At 37.6% G+C, this 24,213-nt stretch overlaps 1 protein-coding gene across 7 annotated transcripts in view; it reads right to left on the bottom strand.

Annotated features, from left to right (window-relative positions):
* USP3 (ubiquitin specific peptidase 3) overlaps nt 1-24,213 on the bottom strand; it is a 100,905-nt gene that overhangs the window by 9,932 nt on the left and 66,760 nt on the right. For 5 of the 7 annotated variants that reach the window (XM_048081364.2, XM_067004083.1, XM_048081363.2 and 2 more), the window contains 7 exons: nt 17,235-17,295; nt 14,705-14,836; nt 8,163-8,246; nt 6,482-6,563; nt 3,893-3,975; nt 3,320-3,433; nt 2,575-2,688 (listed from right to left, as the gene is read on the bottom strand). In XM_048081364.2, coding sequence (XP_047937321.1) covers nt 2,575-2,688; nt 3,320-3,433; nt 3,893-3,975; nt 6,482-6,563; nt 8,163-8,246; nt 14,705-14,787 — 560 coding nt within the window. In that variant the 5' untranslated portion in view covers nt 14,788-14,836; nt 17,235-17,295. Of the gene's footprint in view, nt 1-2,574; nt 2,689-3,319; nt 3,434-3,892; nt 3,976-6,481; nt 6,564-8,162; nt 8,247-14,704; nt 14,837-15,951; nt 16,048-17,234; nt 17,296-21,695; nt 22,608-24,213 lie in introns of those variants that run through there. The other 2 variants (XM_067004085.1, XM_067004084.1) reach the window with 2 other exon arrangements.

The raw sequence follows: 24,213 nt of genomic DNA on the forward strand, positions 1-24,213 counted from the left end.
TTTAAGCTAAATCATGCATCGAACATAAAAAGTATTTCTTTGCCGTACGATGTATACTTATATGAAGGAGGAGACACACATGTAGGTAAACAGTGAAAGCTTTGTGCAACACTGATGTAATTATGTACAAGTTGTTCTAGGTCGAGTTACAAAAATCCCCGAGTATAAGAGCTGGCTTTTCTTCTTTTTCCTTTCCAATCATGTAACCTGCTTTGTTATGCCTCCCTTACCTATTGTTATCCTCCTTATTTCACCTAAGTATCAGCAATAACTGTCAAGATAAGATATGTCTGGGAAGAAACAATGGAGAGATGTTCTGTGCTACTACAAAAAGAAGGGAAAATATCCATGAGAATCATGCCACAACACTCAATGTATTACTGATATGCTTAGTGAGGAACGTAGGTGTATCCCAGGAAAGTATTGCTAGGAGGCAGCAAAATAAAAAGAAAGTAAAGCCTTTTCATCTGTAGAATAACAGTAATGTTTGCTTCCAAACTCCCACTTTTAAAAGCTATCACTGAGAAATTATATACAGCTTAAATTTTTAGAATTTACTTTGCTTCAGATACCATTCCAACATTAACTTCCTCATAGAAAAGCTCTAAGCTTGATCTGCAGCAAATAGCACGTTTGATCTGCATCAAATTTGATGAAATAACCTTTGGAATCATTACACATTACTGGTTGTGTTCCTGATGCATGTGTTTACATTTGTTACAAGTTAATTGCAGGTGAAAGATTCTTTGAATTTGATAAAAAAAGCTAAAGTACAGATGCAGATCTTTAAAAAAAATATGATATGGACAAAGACCCATCAGCTAGAAAGCGTAGTTTCTCTGAGTCAGCTTGTGCAATAAAACTGCTCTCCATCCACCTGACCAATTCAACTCAAGCCCACCTCTGTTGTTCCTTTTTCTACTGGGAACAAGATATAAAGAAACAGTTACTAAGAAAATAGAAGATACTATTTATACAGCAGCAAACAAGCAAAGTACAAATCTTGCAACTCAGCAAGAGGCACAGAACTGTTTTGCCATGCAGCAGAATGAAAGCAACAGATTTAGGACAACAGTCAAGGAGCGGGACTTCCACAGCAGCATTAGAGCTCACAGACACTTCAGCTGTGCTTGTAATACACAAGTCTTAACAACTAAGCAATAGTCTCTACTGCCTACATACACATGAAACAGGGCCATGGAGCACCTCAGCAATAGTTTCTCTCTTTAACCATCTGTAAGAATGCATTTAACCTGAAAAAAACAGCACTTGCAGTCCTGGAGGCAGGCACATAACTTTCAACAACTGAAACAACTTCTTAGGCTAAACGTATTATGGTGAGTTTCCAAACACACTTCCTCTCCCTGCCCCTGTCCTTAGGCTTCATAACGATGTGATTTAATGAGTTCTCTTATCAGTTAATCATGGACATGTTCCCAGCTAAATGGGAATAAAGGGAAAAAATAATAAAAATAAATAAATAAATAAATAAACTCTTTTAAAAACTGTGATAGAATCCACAGTGCTGAAAATTTGCTTGAGGAACTTAATGAACTCATTTCTTGCTTAGCCTAACAAGAATTATAGTGAAGACTGTAGCAGGGAAACTGGTCAAGGACAGATATTAAGGATGATGTTTTGGTCGCTGCTTGAAACTACTGGTATTAAACTTCCTTGATTCTCTTAAGCCAAGTGAAACATATTAGGCAGTGTGAAGAATAGAATAAAAATATTTTTTGTGATTTGGGTTGCTCAGATGTGTTCACAGCATCTTTTCAGCACTGCTGGAGATGTAACATAACAGTATCTTTACTACCTGAGAACATGGAGCAACTTACCTCATCACAATATATCCTAACAGGTTTCAGTGCTCCTTTGAAAGAGGTTCAGGGGCCAGGACAGGGAGACCTTGGAGAGGAATGATACTTCGATTTACTTGGGTAACCTTTTCCCCTTTTGTCTTTTCTGTCAGCATGGGCACAAAATGCCTTTTAGTTACACACGATTTTTTATTATAGCCCTCATTTCATGTCCTACTGACAATGACTGGAGTACTTTGAGAGAATCAAGGAAGTTTTACCGAGTGTTCTCATTTAGACCTGCACATTTTTAATCTGACTACATAAATTTCTTATTGCAGCAAGCTTGTTCTTGGTTCTGTCAACACCATGCACTTGGACTAAGACTCTGAACTAAACGCAATTTGGCTTCCTTGCCATAAAGCACAATTTGTCTTTCTGAATTCTGCCTACCTGCAAGATTTTGTCTTCTTGATTCTGCTACCCCTCGGAGCACTGGCTCAAAGGTAAAACTACTACTGTTTTAGTATTTGAAATGTTTGACCTCTCTCCGATAATGCTACATGTAGCATGTGGTCAAAGGACAGGGAAAAAAAAAAGCACTGCTAATAAACGCGAAACTGTAAATCAAAGTAAGGATCCTTTCTAAGGCCTATCTATGGGCATACAGGAAAGCTGCATAGAGTCCATACCCCATATTCAGCAAATTTTAGATTACAACACCAGCACTGTAAGGTTACAATCAAGGATACTGTTTGTATTTCACAAAACTTACCTAAAATTTGGCATGATTTTCCAAACAACATAAAATAAAGACTCCGGACTAAATGCAGTTTGGCTTCCTTGCCATAAAGCACAAAGTGTCTTTCTGAATTCCTCCACCAGTGAACTAGAAAGAATAAAAGGTGGTGATGAATATGAGCTTGCGTTATAACTCCACGGGTTTACTAGCTCAATGGTACGAGTATCAGACATCACCTTGCTTAAAATTGTAATGGCTGGGTATTATCCATTCTAGTACTTCCCACAGTTTATGTCTTAAAATCCTACCCACAACAGACAGGTTTGTAAAATTACATTTCAAATATTGAGGACTCACTTGGATACCTATTCACTTTTCACCATTATAGTGTAAACTCTGCTAATGTGGTCACTTTAACGCTTGCTTAAACAGGTTACAGACTCTGAATGTCATATCCACATGGCCATATTTTAGCTGGAATTAAATAATGTAATATTTGGACTAGATATAACCAGCACTTCTTAAGCTTACTTTAAATGCACACACTGGTGCTTTCTGGTGTTTTTGACTGCTTCTCCCTGCAGCACTAGGGCTACATGAGCACACTGCAAATGACAGAAGTTTCTTCTTCTAGTACAACAAACTATTCTTCTATGAATGAGTCCCTCTAGGAATCATTTTTCTGTAACTCTTAACACTGAAAGTATATAGTGGTTCTACTACTCAAGCATTTGCTGTTTCATGAAAGTTCAGTGCTAACAAGGAACACCCAGCTTACACATTGTTATCTCCCTGGCTCCTGGTATGGTAAGTTCGCCTGCCTGCTGTCTTTCCATTCCTCAGCTCCACAGCAGGCAACTCTTTGAAGTAACAGCAGAACTGCTGAATGTTACTGGAGAAAAAGGAAAAACGAATGAAAACCTTAATGGGCAGAGAATAAAGCGATTATGTATTCTGGAGTCTGTTCTTTGAAATACATAAACAGAACTTCATGTGGTGCTAAATGATGGCAACCAGGAACAGTTTTTTTTTTCCATGTATTTTCATCCAAAATACAAGAAGTACTGTAACAAATGCTTCTGTAAATGAATGGTGGATCTATAAATATAATCATAATCCAAATACCTGAAATAATTACATTTTGGCTCTGCTTTGACTAAGAGATACTGTGATAGACCAAGGTGTCAGAAGGCGTTCCATGAAACAACGGGCTGCAGCTGCTGAGGAGGTTAACTCAAGGTCCACTTCCACCTATCAATTCTAAGCTCTGCCACAGCAGTCCCAGTAATGGGACACAAGCATGTGCTTTGACTCCTGCAAGGTCAACCCTGACTGACAGAAAAGAAGATACCTGAGCGACTGCAGGATTGCGTTCATGAAACACGTATTCCCCAGGTTCCGAAGGCCTGTGGCACAAAGGGCAGTGGTGCTTCCCTGGAAGTGAGGATGGTTAGGTTAAAGAAAGATATATCACTGCTCCCCCACTTTCTTCACACAGAGCTGTTACTGTTAAGTAACATAAATTTTAACAATAATTAACTACACTTTGTGAAAAAAGCAGTTTCAATGCCAAAGTAATCACATGACCAGCCTTGCTGACTGAAGCTCCAACTTGACATGAAACCAATTTCTTACTCGCTATTATCAAAAGAAAGCTATACAACCTTTTTTTCCCCCCCTTCAAAAAAGTCTAGAACAGGACGGTACAATGTCAATCACAGACTTGTATTTCAACGTATTTGTGTGCATTTACGGTAGTAAATATTCTCACTCCAATAATGTTCAGTGAGAACTGGACGATAATTTCCCTTAAGTGTCTGAAAAATGAAGATGCCACTCCTTATCCATCTAGCTCTGTATCTAGTAAGTGTAGTGTGGCAGCCTGCAGGTTTTTAAGTCACTAGCACTGGCCTGTTTGTTGTCTTTATGGGGTTTTTGTGGTGGTAAGGAAGGTTTTTCAAAGGCAGACAGGTCTTTTTAAAGACAGTTTATCTGGGAAAGATATAGTCAAGTTAGACTGTGCAAAGAACAAGCAACATGTTGAAGCGACAGAAAATATATACCATTTTCAGCCTAGGAGCTTCAACAGGTTAGAGCGATGGTACACAGATGAGCTTGCTTTTTGCCAATGATATAAGGCTGGGAGCAGAAGCAAGAGAAATGTGGACAGTATTGGCATTTACTGTTTCTGCAATCCACAGTACTTAGAAACATTTCTTCAAGTTCATCATGTCTTGGGGTAGTCTTCATTGTTCTAACAGAATTTAAAAGCTAAACTATCTTTCAGTAGTAGTATCTCAGAATGAACCTATAACTTGACACCAAAAACTGCATGCAAATTTAGGTTACCAAATACATGTATTCAAATGGTTCCAATAAAACACTTTCCCTTCAAATTTACCACAAAAACAACATCCCTGGTGAAGAACTAATGTCATCAGGGTATTTGTGAATGTTGTCAAAAAATGTTATTTACATACACAATTTAGCAATTTGGTAACTACTTCTTAAAGAGAGAACTATTTTCCAGTAAATGAAGAAAACTAAGTACAAGTACCGATACATTGTCCTTAGCGTATTCCCCTCTAATTCTTATCCAGGTTGAGACAGCATAGCATTAATGCTATCTTTTCTACATAACAATCCAATGTGCCAAGAATAGAAGGATCATCTGTTGCCACAGGCAATATTCAAGTATTAAGAAAACTGAGAAAACAGCAGTCTAAGAAGAATAAAAGCAGCATTAAGTTTATGCTTTTCTCATGGTCTTCTCAATATCTAGATGTTGCCTAGGATTTTCCCTCTCATTTTTAGTAGCATTGAGTTCTTCAGACAATGACACTATGAGTTTCCATAGCAGAAAAAGCAGAAAAGCACTCTCTCTCCAAGACTTCTTCAATCCTCTCTAGATTGGGACAGTACAAGAAACATACACAGCACATTCAAAGGACCCTACATCAACTGTAGGCAGCGCACTTTCAAAGTAACTAAACCCACAGACTTGGCAAAGCAGCAATTGACTGCTTTGCTCTCACCCCCACCCTCTTATTTCCATTCATACTCCTCTCAAGAACATCTCCCCGTCCCAGTCAGGCAATTATTTCTCATAGCTGGAGACAGCCATTACTTCAGCTCTCCTGGACTACACTGCTTGTCCCCAGGACTAAGGAGAAATGGCCCTCTTCTACCTTTCCTGATGGCCAGGGGTGAAGAGGAAGCAGATGCGTACAGCTGAGTCACTGTCTCCCCCTCTCCCTACTTGAAATCTGGGTGAAATGATGAGCATTACAAATTCCCTCACCTCAAACCACAGAAAACAGAGGCATTTGGGTCAGGGCATTCTTTGACTGGAAGAAACTATGTAGCCTTTCAGCTAGGGCTGGACTGTGCTCTCCTGAGTGCTATTCTGCAGATGTGAAGTTAAAACATCAGGAAGATGAAATATGAGACTGAGTATAGTTTTCAGAATACTCCACAGCTGCTTTTGGAAACAAGTTTTACCAACTGCTTGTTAAAAGCATTAAAGCTTTTTACTATTTCCTAATAACTATTCTCTTATCCCCCTCTAGAAAAGGGGTGCACCTGCTTCTCTGCCTTCTTTCTACACTATAAAAGGAACAAAACAAAAAAAAACCTTCTTTGCTTAAAAAAAATACAAATTTTATTTCTATCTCTGTTTCAATCCCAATGGGTACTATCTAATTCCAGTTTCCCTGATCTCACCAAACACAGCAAAGCTCAAAGTCAAGGCCAACAGAAATGCAGCAGAGTATCAAAAACTTTTGTGAGAAGGGGCTCTTCTAGGTGTGTGGTTAGGAGATGAGAAAGACAAAGTATATGCCAAGTAGGATTTGGGTAACTGATGTGTTTTTAAATCTAGGCCAACTATAAACCTCAAGAAGTTTAGCAAAACTCACTGTACTGGATCTGTTATACTTACATTTACTTTTAATAACTTGCTGTTCATAGATGAGTTTTCCAATAATTTTCTTTTCCTATGTCTGTCTGATGTAAAGGCTGAACTGTTGGAAAACAATTAAAATATGTTACTATAAAAACAAAATGTTGTATGAAATGGACAAGAGGTGATCACTGCATTAGACATTAGGATGATTACATCTGCCATCAATTGTCATTAAGACAGCAGAGAGCTTCCTGATTGCAACACATGCTTTTCATAGTCTTAAAATAGACTGCATTTCTCTCGGAGTACAGACTCACACCCTATTTTCAACACTAATGTCTCAGTTAATTGCATTAAGTTATGCATGCTACAATGCGTGCCCTGAAGCATGGCCTTATTAGCATGCTATTCCTGATCTGAAATATACCTGATCTATTCCCCTAATCAAAGGAATGCTTATTGTAGCTTTCCATAAAATACTTCTATCAGAAAAGTCATCCTAAACCTTGAGAAAGACAACTTCAAAAAGCAGGATGAAGTAAAGTTACCAAAGATAAAAGTATTTTAAGTGCTATCACTTCCACCTTATAGCTGACTTGTCTTAGTTAAAAATACATCAGGTTATAACATTTGTGTAAGACTAATACAAAGTTACAAGGACAGCAAGTTACTCTTTTCCACATCACTGGAAATTACTGGGTCCTCAAGTTCCAGACTTCTCACCAATCTAATAGCAAGATTGTAACTTGTTCCAGCTTTCAGGCTTTGTTTCATTTTTATCATTACTTACAATGGAATCCTCCACAGTGTCATTTACCTTCAAAAGAGCTAGATCTCCCGGACACTTCCAAAATATTAATGTGTACTTCTCATTATGCTTACACATCTTTACATCTTACTACATACCTGAGAAACCCATCAAAAGAAGAATGGAAAAGATTGAAAATGTTAATACTATTTTCTGAGTAACTAACACACTTACTCGGGAAGGATCCAGAACTTTCCAACCTCACAGCAATTTCTTAGCAGGAGTGGGATTTGAATTCTGGGAAGCACTGTATTAACATGTACTTCTTAGTATTATGGAAGATTTGCAAGCAAACTATGAAAAGACTATTTGCTATCTAGCAGTGGCCACAGCATCTGCATCACTAAGATTATAGTATTTACTCTTCAGTGGAAGAGTGCCAGAAAAAGCCACACAAAAAAACTTTTTTGTACTTTTCAGTACAATTTTAAGTTCACAAACCTTTCTTAATCTTTCTGTTTGGAAACCAAACTGCAATTAACATGAAAACTACTTCCACTTGCATTTCAGTTGCAGTTTGTCTGCTCCAGAAACTTTTCCTGTTTTTGATAAAACTGAGATTCTGTTCTAAAAATTCAGTCCCTTTTCTAAGGAAAAAGACGCTAATTATTCTTGAGTTAGCAAGAAAGCTAATGGATATCTAAATTCCTGCATACACAGCCCATACAAGATTCAGAATGTAAGAAACAAAACATACAAGATCAGCAAAAAAAAAACCAAAACTCTTTGTTCTGCACCTCTGCTTCTCACTGATGAAAAGGCATTTTTAAACATGCACTCTATCACAATCATACAGGCACCAAAACATATATATTAAATACATATACAGATATAAAACAGAAGTACCATTTAAATGATGCAATAATGTAAGTCCACCCAAAGCAGTCTGGATGTAAACACACTACTTACTTTTCCAAGTTCTGTAGGTGCTCTCTGACCTTCTGTACCAGTCCCAGTTTAGTATCATTGACTACAAAATCATCACAGCGATAACTGCAAGAAAAATATTTATCGGAATGTACAAAGGAAGTACTCTAAAACACTCATGCAAACCTATGCGCTGGAAGCACTGAAGTGATTCAGTGGAAAACTATAAGGAGAAGAGGGGAGCACAACACCTACATACTGAACTTGGTTCCCTCTGAAAATTGCCCTATAACAAGAGGGGGTACATGCAATATTTCATTACATGTTTTGTCTTCCAGCTTACTTCTTTGTTAGAAATCAGAAGTAATATCTACCACTCATCCCAGTGCAGAATTAAAATTCAATAAAAATTCAAACATGCTGTGTAACCAAAAGCAGTATTGGCAGACAACCCACTGAAGATTTATCAAAAAAGATGAATAAACATCAGTAAAGAGAATACAACTTTTTATTTATGAATAGTATAAATCAATTTATTTGAATACTGTAAAACTATCACTAAAAACCGATAGGTTTCCTTTCAAGAGATGCTGAACAGATACACAATGCAAAAGTTTCAGTTATGGAAAAAGAACAGGGAAGACGAACAAAGAGATGACATGGCTCGTCCACTGTCACACGAGGAGTCTGTGGCAATTCACAACCCATGCTCCAGCCAAAAATATGACTTAATTCTCTCACAGTTTTTATATATACAGCAACACTTATAAAACTTGTGGTTTTGTGTGTGCAAACGTAACTGAGCTGAAAGAAGACAGAAACTGAGCCTCCACTACATACAAGTGAATGTAAAGTGAAGCCAAATCAAAATGGCCTCTCAGCAGAAGTGACATTTTAAAGAACCAAGCCACATGCATTTCTAACAAATGTGTTTTCATCACTGGCATACCAAGGATCTCAACTAAATACACAAATACAGTTGTTGGTTTTTTCCTGCAAAAACAGAATGTAGCAGCTCCAGAGCTGCTAGCTACACTGCTTAAAACTAGAAGGCCAGAAAAAGGCCAGATTTCTTCTCTGTGCAACTCATACTTTCCACACATATATGGAAAACATGCACATATACATACAGAAAAAAAAAATCACCACCAAATTTCACTGGAAAAAATATTTACAGATGCAAGCTGGAAGTAAAAATACCAAATTAATGTTAGAGGTAACATTCACAATTACTAAGTAAAAAACAGTTAAGAAAAAGTTGACAGAAGTCAACGCTCTGATTCTATGATGTTCTACAAAGACCTCAAGCTTTCCAAGAAGTAAAGATGGCAGGCAACTGAACTCTGTCTGTGAAGAAAATTAGCTTACATTGGTTATGTTTAATATCACAGCTTGAGCTATTTCTCTTATTTTCCTATGGCAAAGGACTGACTCAAATATGAAATACATCCTCATCATCTCAGGTTACTCCTCCGCTGGAGCAGATCACACTTCGTAAGTTAATGAAGCTATCTTAACTTCAGGCACAACTGGAATTTACAATATTCTTTGCTGCAGAAATCTGTGATGTAGTTCAAAAGCAACAGTATTACTGGTGTTAACTCAAACACTGAATTCTTCAAGAGACTACAGAGTTAAGAAAGTAAAAGCCCTTTCCACTAAAAGGAGTCTGCAGGAACAGTCTGCTCAGGATCTCTGTTTTTTCCTCTGAAAAGAGAAACTTAATACAGCTCTCCAAACACTGAACACAGCAGTTATAACCTTCTAGATCTTACATAAGAATCCATAAAATAGCCATTGCAAATAAAGATATATATTTTTTTAAAGCTCACCACAGATCCAGTTAGTTGGGGGTGGGGTGGGGGGGGGGAAGAAGTTTGTAAACTTATTTTGCAGACATGTTTTATGCAGACTTGTTCAGCTTTATCAGCTGTTTACATTTATAAACACATAACAAAAGCAGATGCAAGCTCACTGAAAGCCTCTAAGCCTCCTTATTGCTACAAGTACAAAATATGATTTAATATTTGCTCCTGTTCCCTGAATATGTTAGCCCTGTGTTTAATCTGACCTCGTGTAACAATTGCATCTCTACATAAAATTGCAAGTTAGCACTTTCCCTGAGACAGAAGAATAAAACGAAATATATCATTAAACATTCCTTCATCTTAGGGTCCTTGCAGGAGTGGAAAAGTAATTTTAAGATTCACTTAAAAATAAGACAAACCTCTTTTATTTCTTTTTTATGGGCAGGTTTTTAAAATCACATACCTTATAGCACTGAGGATTCAGCACTACCAATAGAAATAAAACAGCCAATCTATTCTGGATAAACAAAGTCAACAGCATAGGAAGGAGTTTAGACTTTTTTACACACCCTAAAGGTAAACTGCTGAGAGATTGCTTCCTATATGCAAAGCTGACTTTCAAAAGAGATGTTGAATTTGTGATCCTCAGGATTATCACAAATTAACAACACATCTTTTGGCATTCAGTAGTTCTACAATATGCTTTTAAGGGTGATCGTACAGAACTAATTCTATCCTTTGCAGAGGGTCCCTTATATGTATTAGCGCAGTGTTTTCTTCTCTATACACTGTCTATTTTTAGCACCTCTGCTAACTCTAAGGCCTGGTCTTTTCTGGCCGCCTTTGCTGCTTAAAAGGCAGCAAGCCAGTGAATGTATGCATTGCTCTGGGGAACATTTATGCACAATGTTGGCAATTTCAGCAGGTCACAGAACTTCACAGTACGTTTGAAAAGCCTGATTAGACTTGAGGAATCATAGGACAAGAATAATATAAAAAAAATAATCTATGTTTCCTTAGCTGTGTTAACACCTGATATGATTAAATTAAGAGCTCAAGTTTCACTGTCTTCATAATTGTCATTTACCTTCTTTAATTCCCACTGACTGCAGAACATAAAATTATGGTTTAAGTAATCTCATTTTCTGTCACTCATGTGCTAGCACAGTAAGTCTTTTTTTAAAATAGAACCATTACAAAAAGAGTAAGTAAAAAGAAAATTTTAAAGACCGTGGCACTTACATATTTTTACATCGGCTCTTGGGGGAAGAACATTAATAACAAGGAGGCTAATAGGTCCGAAATCTGACCTACAAATTGTGTCTGGGATTAAATGAACACGGGAAACATATGCAAATACATAAACAGGGCAGCCTTTCTCCTTCTGTGCTAACCAACTGTCTGTTCGCTAGCACAGGGAAAAATTTACAAGAGTCCTCTTTCAGTAAATGTATTTCTGAAAGCAGGTTTCTTATACCTATCACTTTACTCACATACACAGATTACCAGCAGCTAGCACAGCAGAAGAAAGCATCATACAATAGCCTCAAGAGAAAAAAGACCTGTACTCCTTGTAAGCTCTTCGTACTTAGTAATTTAGAACTAAGTGAAAGGCTGGTTACCAGCCAAACAATGCAATTCAAGAGTCTTTCTCAGTGGTTAGGGTCTCAAACGTGACCAAAGAATCAAGAAAAGCACCCTCTTCTCATAATAAATTAAAGATTAATGCTTTCTCAATTTTTCTACTGTGAAGATTGAAAAGGCAAATAGGAGGATATAGAAGAAAGATCAAAACCCTCTGGAAAGCAAATCCTTATTTTGCCCAATACTTGCTGATCCCTCAAGCATGTCTGTGTTTCTCAAAACCTAACAAAATTCATAAATACAATAAAAACCTCACCTCGTATTAAAAATAAAAAATAATTACTATCATATTGGAATTGACATGTTTTCCTTTCAAAGCTATGTTGAAAGCCTGTGATCATATACAAGAAAACATACACACTTAGACTTCCACACTGAAATGCAATTACAGGAGACTGTTCTGCTTTTGGTTTACAGTGAGAATGCATGTGAGCTAGATACAAAATTCAATAAACCATATTAGTTTGAACAGTCACATGGCGTTTTCTCCCTTTGGACTGACAAGGATAGCTAATACAAACCCTAGACTGTGCTCTCATGACTGCTAGAGAAAAAGGTGGGATTAAATTACATGCCTTCTTATTCTAACAGAGCCCATACAGACTTGCTTGCTGTTACTATCACAAGAGCAAATTAGAATCCATAGGATAAAAATGGAACAAGTTTTCTACTCAGATCTGTGTTTTAAACAAATCTCTGCATCTAAAAATATAAAAGCAGTGCAACAAAGTATCTCCATTATTTTTACACTAGAAGTAAAATTTAATTAAGTCTTAAGATTGTGTTTCCTTGACTTTCAAATTACTGAGGTTACCCTTATTACTTTGTATAAAATGCTGATCTTAAATAAAAGTTCCCTTGAAAGCAACATCATTGCATAAACATACCACTGTCTACTGGATTTGCGTCTGCATTGAAAAAACTAACAACATTTTAAAATTCAATCTCCACAGTAACTATTTATGACTGGAATTCACCCAACTATTTACTTCAACTGGTGAGCATTATTTGATAGCAACCCTTACAGGACTGCCTGAAATAAAGCGGCAGAAATTGGTCTAAACGTTCTTTGCTTCATCTTTTTACATCTAAGCTTATTTCCACTGAAAAATAAAATAAAATAAATAATTGGGTGTAATATCAAATCCAGGTATCTTTTTCTACCAGGTGGATTAAACTGAAATGTCCTAATGAAAACAAAGATGTACTGTTTTTGAAACTTGCTCAGCTTCGCATTAGCACAGGAGATTTGTAATTTGCTAGTGAACTATATGCAACAGGAACTGCCCAAGGCAAAGCTCTCTACAATCAGTTCCAGTTCAGCCAGAGATGACTCAGGCTTCTACTTTGATTACAGCAGAAAAGACAACATATGCTAAACTACTTATCTGTCCTACTACAAATATGCTGTGAAACACCAGTGAGCTTCCTAAGTGTATGCCTACTTACTCCTCACAAATGTATTTTATTTCAGTAATAAATCTCATAGTCCTCAGTTTGAATATTATTATTTGTAATGCCCATATTGGGTTTGAGATGAGGTCAGCAGAGAGCTCTGACACACTAGTGTAACTCATCAAGCCTCAGCAAGTTTTGGCAGATTGGGCATATGTACTATTAGTCACTGTAAATGGAGATATAATCAAGATTTCAAAAACGCCACTAAAATTCCTGCATACATTACTACCTCCAACGTGACTAAAAGATTATATTTAAAAAACAAAAGCCACAAAATAACAACATAGAACTTGAGTTGTTAATAGCATTAATTGGGAAACTGGAATTTCCCACAACTGTTTCAATGCTGGTAACACATGCATATGTTATTACTTAGAGAAAAAAAAATGTTTTCATACAGGAGCAGGCAAAATTGGTGGTCATTTAAATAAAACGTAAGTAGAAGCAAAATCCCCATACATCATAAAGTTACTCCCACGTTCTCTTAATACTCTTACTTCTGTACAGCTTTTGTAATTGCTACACACGTTGTTTGAATAATTTCTGAGTTGTTGCAAGTAAAATTTCTTCAGGCGAGACAAGTACAATTTTACTTGCAAGAGATAAAAATATTTGTTACAGAAGTATTCCTCATAAAACTGGATAGCCAAACTGCAGCTAATAGATTGTTCCCCAATAAAGTACACAAAGACGTGATTTTTTTTAAACAAAATAACACTCATGAGTGGAGCTGTATACTACATAATTTTACAGGACCATAACACCAATTTCCCTAAGATTTGCACTGTTTAAAACCTGCTCTGCCATACCCCACAAGTATGGACATACATGGAAAACCATAAAGATAATCGGAAAAGGAGAAGCAGCTGTCAACAGTTTTGCTCAGATGTGAAGAGGATGGAAGATGCTGAATGCACAAAAGCATTCCTTTCAGAAGGCTTCCAGTCTTTGCTCTCTGGATGACAGAGAACCTGGTATTACCAGCATAACTATTAAACCTCCCTGAACAGTGCTCTTTTCTTTCTCTAAGAAACTGATAGCATTTATCAACCCAGGCCATTCTTCTGTTAAAAGAATCACTTCTGTGATTCTGCTATTTAATCTTGAGAAAGAAGTTGATGCTGCTTCCAAACAGGATCCATCGCTCTCCCAAACTCAAACAGGTTATACCAAATCACCAACAGAAACAGGCCTTTCTTTCAGAGTGAAGAAAAGAAACATTGGGAAAAAATAATAATAATAATAAACAAACAAAAAACCACACACATTTACACATCTCAAATTGACATCTCTGAGGAAGGATCTATAGTATATTTCCTTTTTGATATTCTGACAAAGAAAGGATCTGCGGAAAGCTAACCAGCTTGAACAAAGGAGTAACTACAGCCGAACAGTAGTCTTTGCAATGAAATGATAGGTTCTCAACATACTCCAAAGCAAACTCTAATCTATGTAAGTAATATTTATGTCAAAAGTTTGCGCTTAGTCATTTGAAATGGAGGAGAGCAATCCATGCTACAATACACATGCAAAAGCAGAGTTATTTCATAGCGGCTTGTAAGCAGCCAAGAGATTTAGTGCTTAAAAGTGTGCAATATAATGCTTCACAGGAGTTTACAGTTTGCACCCTCCAGTATGCAAAAAGTTGTCAACTTAGAGTGTTGAAATCCTTACCAGTATGTACTGTAACTACTGCAATCCATACACACAGTATGCTGAACTTTCTCTTGTTTTTCTGTTTTCTTATGGTTGGTCATAGGAATCTGTGCATCTTCATAATGCTTTTTTGCATGGCCATTCACATATCTAAAATAAACATAAAACAGAAAAAAGTCTTTTATATATATATATATATATCGTATACAGGTACTTAACCAACATTCAATGAAAAAAGGAAAACAAACAAGCAAGCACACATTAACCTAATACATATCCAGTATCACACAAGCATTAAAATTGGCAATTTACCTATGCAAAAAGGTTGTCTAAGTTTTTCAAGTTTTCACCCCTTTACTCTCCCACTTTATCCAAATCAATTTTTCCATTTTCTTCATAGAAACCAAAAACTGGCATTCTTGTATCACAGCCCAGTATCTGGGCCTTGACCAGACTGATGGACCTTCATGACTAAGAGAAACATTAGCTCCCATTTTCCAAACCTGTAACATGGTTAGTTCTCCACGCTGTTTTCCCACACACTTTTCTTACAAGTCTACTTTGTTTTTCTACCCAGCACTCTTCATTTATGTGATTAACAGTATGCTAGCTCCCATATGAAAGCACATTCATTTTAAGCCCTCCCATTCTGGGACAATGATTTAATATTACAGCATTCTATGCTTCATGAAGTTCATAAATTTGAAACACTCTAGGGCGTGGGGTCACATAACTGGAAAAGAAATTAAAATCCTACAGCTCTTTTGCTGATACAGTGGGCATTTTCACACTTGAAATTTAAGGCATATCTAGAAATGTATGCATCTTTGATTAAAAAAAGTGTCATTACAAATGTAAGAGCCCTAAATATCAACTGAAAAGTCACTAACCCTTAGAAGCACTTGGCTGAGGTGACTTTTAGTCGTGTGTTCCCTCCCTCCCCCTCCCCCCCCTTACTTCTTGCCTGTTGAAATCAGCGATGCTAACTATTAGGAACTCTGCATGTGCTCCACATGAAGGTCTCCCTATTCCACACTTGTTCTCACATGCAGGTATAAACAATTCTGCTAATGTGCTGTGCTAGTTACAGCAATGAAGCCGTGTGGCTACGGACACTGCTGTGCTGGCAGAATCCAAACTAGACAGTCGTGCTTACAGGAGCTGCCTTTCTGCTTAACAGTGCAAATGACAGGTTTATAAAGCTACTTCCACCAGAAATGCTCTGGTACTGTAACATGGTTGGTAACGTTCCCAGTGACTCTAACCTGGAGGATGTACTTCAAGTGAAGACCTGAAAAGCTTCCTTTGATTTCAAACATTATCTGAACAGAAGGATATGCTGTGTGCCTGCATTCAAGCGCCTGCAAGATCAAAAGTGCTCCCATTACAAGGTATATCACATTCTTCTCATTCAGTTATTTTCAGTTCTAAGGATGGAGCAGTTTGAAGAGTCAAAACAAACTGCATATGTAACTGACTCAATGCCAAGTAACTGCACACAAAGAAGTGTCAGAGGTGGACAGTAATAACACAGACTGGTAACAAAATCAGTAAAATAGTCCAAACCACTTATTTTACACCTTCACATACTATGAAATAGCTCCACTCTCTTGCCTCTCACCAAGTGTAAATTTGTAAAAGAAATAAAGAGATAGAGGGGGAAAAAAAGGTTTTTGTACTAAAAAAAACTCTGAATAAGAGAGAGAAATGATTAAAATTGTTGCACTTACTCATTGCTATCCTGATCAAAGCAACAAAACCTGAGCTTTACTGAATCCACTTTTAAAGACAAGCTAAGTTTAATGATGATTTTCCAGAATAAAAGCACACCTGCACAGGTGCTACCCTGCAGATGAAAACATGCTCACATCTCAGACTGTCTAAATGTAAACACTGCCTGTATCCTCAATAGTTTGTGCATCTCATTTATAGAGTAGCAACAAATTCTCTGACATATAAACAACAGCATTGGCTGTATCGTTCCTGTACGAATTCTTTTGGTGGAATTCAACTGATAGACATATCAGCTGTACTCTGAAGGAATTGCAATAGTACAATGGTAGACGGTCCTTATATGCTAGGATAATTATTTTGTTCAAAGTAACACTGCAGTACATTTACAGTATTTTCTGTCTAAGCTGAACAGTTGCTATTTTACTCAAAGTAAGCTATACCCAATTTGGATTTGTGGTTTCCAAGAATTCTTATTGTTTTTATCTTATTACAATAGAAACATCTTTTACTGAATTGAGCTAACAACAGTCCATGGAATTAGCTGTTCTCTTGGCACTCTCTGAGCTGATCAATCACATTCATCACAAGCTTTTATTTCGTAAAAAAATTATGTTGAGTATATTCTCTGGACTCTCACAAGGTAGCAAAGAAGTGTGTTTAGTATAAGCATATAATGTTAAATAATATCATGAAGGTTTCTTTCAGGAATTACAAGGCATTCAAGAATTTTTTGAAAAAAATGCCTCATCCAAGCAACAAGGGAAGAAAGTAGAGGTCTGATTAAACGTTTTTCAAACTAACACTTAGTACCCACCTTCCACAATGGACACTCGAGCACGTCAGACAGACCCATGGACTTTTATTTGACCGGCACACTACAAAAGACATGAAAAAAGTGTCAAGTGAATTGGCTCTGATATTACAGTTATCTAACACATCCTGAGTGCTAGCAGTAGGTCTGCCCTGACTCCACCTTACAGCACAGTTACATAAAATAGCTAGTCACGTTTATTAACCCATATTAGGGACTAACAGACTAAAGACTGAAGAGCTACTGACACTAAAGCACATTGACCTTCTGTTTTGAGTCTTAGCCACAGGCTATTCATTTGCCTCTTTCTTTACAAGAAAAAATTACATTTTTTGTTTGTATTCCATCTACGCGAAGTTTACTTCATTTTGAGATACAATACAGAAGTATCAGAAGCACAAGTTGCAAAAACATTAGGAATGTTTAAAACATTTATTTTCATTTTTAATAAGGCAGTCCACTGAACACAGAAAAAAAATAGCCACAGCTCTTCACTTCTGTTTCATAAAACGTATTCAAGAAGCCATTTTAAAGAAGAGACTGTGAGAAAGCCTGTTGATCTGTTAAGAAGCACACAGAATAAATAATTGTGTAACACATGATAATCCACACCATTTATACAATATTCCTATGCTGCAGTGCTGGTAAAGGCCGTATCCACAAGGATTTCACCATTTCAGTCACACACACAAAGCTGAATGATTAAAATGTAATACAGTGCTATGCTTTGCAATCCATTTAAGACATCAGAAAATAACTGTAATGTTATCTCAGTTCTCAGTTAAGTCTTCTAAGTAGTCTAGAAAAATTAACTTTGAAATTAAACACGGATGTTTTTAAGCAAAAGGTCTGGGGAAAAAAAGGCAGATACTAGAAAATGATGAAGCACCATCCCAGGGTGGAGTCATAAGAACTGGATATTCTGACTCCCACCCCAACGGAGCAGCAAAGTCTCTAAAATTCAGATTAGAAACAAAACAAACACAATAAATAATCTGTGTAGGCAGAATACAGAGAAACAGTCAGGGAGATTAACATTTCCATTAGTCAACTCAAGATGAAGTACATACATCTTTATAGACAATAGCAATTTTGGAACTACAATTAAATCAATACTGATTCCTCGATTTCTAGAGGAATTCCAATTTGGATCATGTCAGTGAAGGAGGGATGCTGTGATATATAATGCTTAGATTTGAATGAAGTAAAATTGTTAACGACTATCCATTACCACAAAATTTACAGAAATCTCATTGCACTTTCAAATACCCAGCTAATATGAAGAGGAAAGAAAAATGCTAAGTGCACTTCTGCAAAGCCAAAAAACAACAATAAAAAGACAACTTCGATTGTCCCCAAAATATTAAGAGGGTACAATGCCACCTGATTTGTCTACACATATATGTAAGTGCCAATCAAAAGAGTCACAGAGGAAGAATAAAACATCAGAAGCACCAGGGTCTGTAAGGCCAGGATGAGGAAGGAACAGAAAGAAGAGGATTAAGTCCTAGCATACATGCAAATTATTTGCACTGTTATTTAGTGCAGAAAAGCTTGAGAAGAGACCAGCCTTCCCTGTCTGCAGGCATGCTTCAGAGAAATGAACTGCGGAAACTGAGGCATGCACAGGAGCTGCTTTGGGGCAGCATCACCTGACCAGGTCAACTTGGGACGGCTAGTGAAACTCAGAAGTCGATTCACCATGCTACAAACCATGGTACCCATGAAACCGGTAAGATCAAAGACTATCAGAGAAAATTAAGCTAACAAAACCAAGAAAAGTTTCTTTACCAAATTACCTGCTAATAAAAAGTAAGAAGCAAGAGTGTCAATTTTTAAACAGGAGAAAGCTTACTACCGCAGGTATTTAAAAGAGCTAATATACTTTTTTAGACATTTTTATTTAAATCAGATGGAAAAATAAACTAGCTAACATTGCTTCTTAGAGAATTATTTTCTGGTTTCTATTTATTATGACAAATTGTTGTTGTATTTCACTTCACAGCCCCAATCCATGGAAGAAGAGTTTTACTATGTTCACTGGAAAAAAGCACAAATATTTCTGCACTGTAAACCAGCAGTATTTCCACATAAGTGTTATTTGAAGCAGATACTTTAAACCCTTTGGTGAAAACTCCAGAACGGTTTAATTGCTGCAGTTATTTTACTTGAGAAACACATTTGCTCGCACTGCCTCCATCTTCTATTGCTCTTTTTTCAGCAATAAGCTTTCCCATTTCTAAAGCTGATCATTCCCACAACTGTGATGGTAGTCTTGCAATACACAGCAGAGTTACATGTGTTGCACTTCGAGTTAGAAAAGAGGAAGAAGTTTGTCAAATTTGACCAAAAGTTTATTCAGAAAACCAACATTCTACACTGGCAAACAGAAGACAAAGGGAAAGGGAAGACATTAAATGGCCATCATCAGGTATACATGGGCAAAATGGATCACTAGTCTGGCTTGACTAGTAATTTATTTCCGTGAATTACAGAAACTGAAATGTAAAAAATTAACCAGAAGGAAACAGAAGCCAAAACCATTCATGCACTTAAATATAGAGTGATATTTAAGAGTTGCTTAAGTGCTGCATGAAGAAAACACTACTATTATTCAACATTTTCCTTGCCAGGAAAAAAGAGACAGCCTTCCTAGGACTAAAATTCCAGCAGAAATCTCCCATCTTGCAAATAATATCTTTGCTTTCACTATGTTATCATCTGTGGTTGGAACCATTTCTCAACCAGTAAGCCAAAGAATCGGGATGCAAACTATTACATTTAATTTCCACTATATAGCAGGCATTTATCATTTCACATTTGCATATTTTAATTTTAACACTGATTGCTTATTAAGCGTTAAATTACACTTAGGTAGCATTCATTCTGCAGAGTTCACACCAGGTTTAAGTGCTCTGCACAAGGCCAGCAAACAAGCTCACAGACTCTGCACACTGCCAAATAATATTGTTCACTAAAGTTTTCCATCTCTGTATCAGAGAAAAGGAAAAGACGGTTCATTTGTTTGTTTTAGCTTTTAGGAGGAACTTTACTCCAATTGCATCACATTAGAACTGTGTAGTTTATCTTCTGCACAAACATCTCCTCCCACAAAGGACTCAAATAACATGGAAGCGACTCCCACCAAGATTAAACACAGAAGCCACTGTTAAATTGGTGACCTACGGTTGCTCTGCTCTGTGAGGATTACACAATTCCATTTTTTAAGGTTTCTGAAGATTGCATTCTGTATTTCTCTGAGGCTGGCTCAGTAGATACCTGCATTACAGCTCAGCTCTCTAGGTATTCCTCAATCCAGATTCTAAAGCAGTTACTGTCTGTTCCTTATTATTAATAAACTAAATTAGGCTGGCAGCTTTAGCCATTCCTCAGGACCCTAACAAGACAGGCCCTGTGGAAAGCACAGCAAAAGGACAGTCACTGCCCTGAACTGCTTATAATCTAAATTAGGCTTCATGTGTAAAGAAAGTGCAGGTTATTCTTTTCAAATGTAGTGCTGACATGAAGACATAGGCTTAAGAGTAGATCAGAAACAAGATGCATATTGACATCAAACCCCTTCTCAATTCAAAGCACATCACACAGCCCTGGAACTTCGCCCTTAAAACAGACTTGCACATTTGGGGCTTTCAGGTTAGGCAATTACAAAGGATTATGAGGAAGGACTCTCAAAACTATTTGTACAGGTCCTTATATCTTTACTTCCCTCAGACATCAGTATTTAAAGTAGGATGTGGGGGGTCATTTTTTGTAGTACTATTTAAAAAAGAGGCCTGCATTACATTAGCAACCCCAAATTTTCAATACTGTTATGTCTGACAAACATCTTAACCACATTAAAAAAGTTCTGCATCCGTTACACCTTATTTAGTACTCTACAAGCCAAGGTACATCAGGTGCTTTCTGTGCTGAAGCTGAAGTGCTGCTGCAATGGTTACCAACTGTCCCACATTACTGTATTTTTAGAATAGCTTCAAGTGGTTAGGCAAAGATAATACTAACATGTCAAAAGAAAAGAGAAAACAAATCTGCAGTGCCACAATGCTGTCTGAAACAGTGAGTCATTTGCCACTTTACATCAATATCAGGCTATTCAGAAGTGTAAAAACATTTTTCCTCATCTAATAGCAAGGCAAAATACCATCTTTTACAGAATGATCCAAGTGAAATCTGAATACTCATTTGTTATACAGCCTACAAACCCCTCTGCAATGAAGAGTATCAGTCCATCATCCCCAAGAGAGCCAGAGATCAAACACCGCTACACAGACTGATATGTAACTATGGAGCATTACAGATCTCCCTCCCTCCCTGTCCCTTCAGCTTTCACTTCCTGCAAACCATCCTAACAAATAATGTCCATGCCGTTGTATCAAGCAGAATGACTAAGACATAGCTAATCAGTTTGGCCCTCTCGTAACAGGGCCCCCCACCCCATCTTACCCTCATGATCCCTCAAGTATGTACTTCTGAATCTTGACTTTTTCTTTCCTTATTGAAAACAGACTCCAAGCACAGGCTCGTGAAGCAAGAACACTCCTGGCAAACGCTGTATTCCTTACAGAACAAGGCTGCACATTTCCACTGTGAGAAAGCTGCAAGTACGTAGAAGTATACAAACAACCCATGAAACTAAGTTTTGTTTAAAGAGCACACTGCATAATTTAGAAACTTGCAAAAGAAAAACGAAGCAGGAAGAGCAGACAAACAGGAAGCCGTTTCAGTAAGGCAGCCAAGTTAAGAAACCTGCAAGATGCAGTGTCCACCGAGAACCTGGCAGCAGAGCAGCCATGCGATCACTGCAAACCTACTACTTGCCAGTCACGGCAGCAGAACTGACCCAAGGCCATCGCTACTACAGGCCTGTGCTCACATCCAAGGTTTAAAATAGCCCTTTATTACATCTCTAAGGAAAAGACCACAGAATATCAGCACAGTAAGAACAGTATTCTGGTCCTTCTGTTAAGAGCATGCTGAATGGAAACGAGATTAGGGGCATTAAACTATTTCCACTACTCTCTGCATCCTTTACAAAATAGCCTGGACTTTGTTCTCCAAAGGAGCTGTACAAACACTAAAATCTTACTTGTATAATCATATGGTTACATTACACTAACATAATGACTGCCCAGAAACATCTTTAGTCTAAGTGACCTTTCTTCAGTTCAGTTTATATTGACAGAAAATAGGTCAGATATGCTGATATGAACTAAACAGAAAAAGGCCGCTGATACTCCAGTCAGCATCTGCAGAAGGAGCAATATTTACATAGTTGTGGTTGCACTGGTATACTGTTGTTAAGCTAAACAAATTGTCCCAGAAACATATGCGCTTGGTCACATATATATGTTATATACAGCTACACACCCTGTGTGTATGGATGCATGTATGTGCATCTCCCCCCAAAAAACAAGAATACTTTTCAGTATTCTAGAAACACAGACTTGCTTTTCCTTCTCCATGCTTTTAACTCCATTCTCACTGCCCTAATTAAGATTTTATAGCAAGACTTTATTGTTCTGTTTTGCTCCTGAAACAAGCTGACAAATACTGCAAAAAAGAGCTGGGTAGCCTCCATTAACAACATCTGAAGAAAAAAGAAGCAACAATTCACACACCAAAGAGTGAAAGCCCTACTTTGTGAAACATGATGCTTCTGTCTGTGACACATCAGGCCTAAGAAATCACGCTAAAAAGCTTCCAAAAATCCTGGGAAATTACTGCAAGAGGAGGCAATACAAACTGCACAAAAGTTTAACCAAAATAATGCAAGCTACTTCAGTAATAACATCTCAAATAGGAAGTTTTTCAGTCACAGGATTCAGAGCATTTCTCAACGAACTCACTTCCATTTTAAAGACGAAAAATGGAGAAAGTGATATCAAATAATTTGCCAAAAGAATTTTAGCAGCCCAGGTCAGCATTGAGCCCACTAGACCTAACACTTTAGGCATCTGTGTCATTCCACTTAAAGCAAGGGTAAGCCATCCCGACACTCAGCCCCCTACACAGAACTTTTAGGGTGACTTGCCAAAATGGCTCTGAATTACTTCTAACTTCCCCTGTGCAATACATAAGTATGAGGCATCTGAGAGAGGAAACAATGAAAGCCAGTATTCTAACTAAGGAAGCGCTCAAGTTATCAGCCCATGGGAAACATCGAGGAGACAAGGGTGTTGGGTGGTGCTCCTTAAGGCTTACATGCTGGAGTCTCAGCAAGGCTCTGCCCACCCCTGGAACTGAGTGGAATTCCCTCTGGATGCAGCCATGATGACTTTCCAAGGAGTGATTGAATCACACGAGTTTCCTATGCACAATCCCCTTTCATTCAAGATGTGAATGCCTATGTTTAATAAGCACACCTCCTGCCCCTGGAAGATTTTCCCTCCAGATTGCTCCTAAGCACTAAGGGAACACCGACAATTTCTCCCGTTGAAGATGGCATTTAGCATGAGTAAGCAGTTATTCAGCAGTCTGGGGAGACAATGGAAGAGAGAGAGCATGAGTTTTGCCAGCCTAGCACCTACTGCTTTAACCTAGGCTGCAGGCTCTGCAGCAATGAGTACCTGTGCATTCTACATTCAAAATCCACCAGATGAAACATTCAGTCATTCAAATTGAGACTGGAACCAAAGATTTTCCACTTAAAATGAACTGTTCAAATCACAGCATTACAGAGCCATGTGTACCCTTGCTCTCTGACCCCTCAGCTCTATTATAAACCAGCATACAAAATAAAACAGCTTCTCAGAGCAAAAGTTAGAAGGCCTACTCATCCCAGAACATCAGTGAAGACCACAGCCAATCTGGATATGTGCGTAATAGGACTCTTTGGCACTGACAAAAATCACGTTGTCAGCAGAAGCAAAGAAGCCTTAAAAAATGCAGGTGGCCTCCAAGGTAAGCCAGTACTTTAACAGGCAGCACATAAAAATATCCATTACGGGTAATGTAAGTTATA

The sequence above is a fragment of the Anser cygnoides genome, chromosome 11, assembly GCF_040182565.1.
Source record: "Anser cygnoides isolate HZ-2024a breed goose chromosome 11, Taihu_goose_T2T_genome, whole genome shotgun sequence".
In the NCBI taxonomy this organism is placed as follows: Eukaryota; Metazoa; Chordata; class Aves; order Anseriformes; family Anatidae; genus Anser; species Anser cygnoides.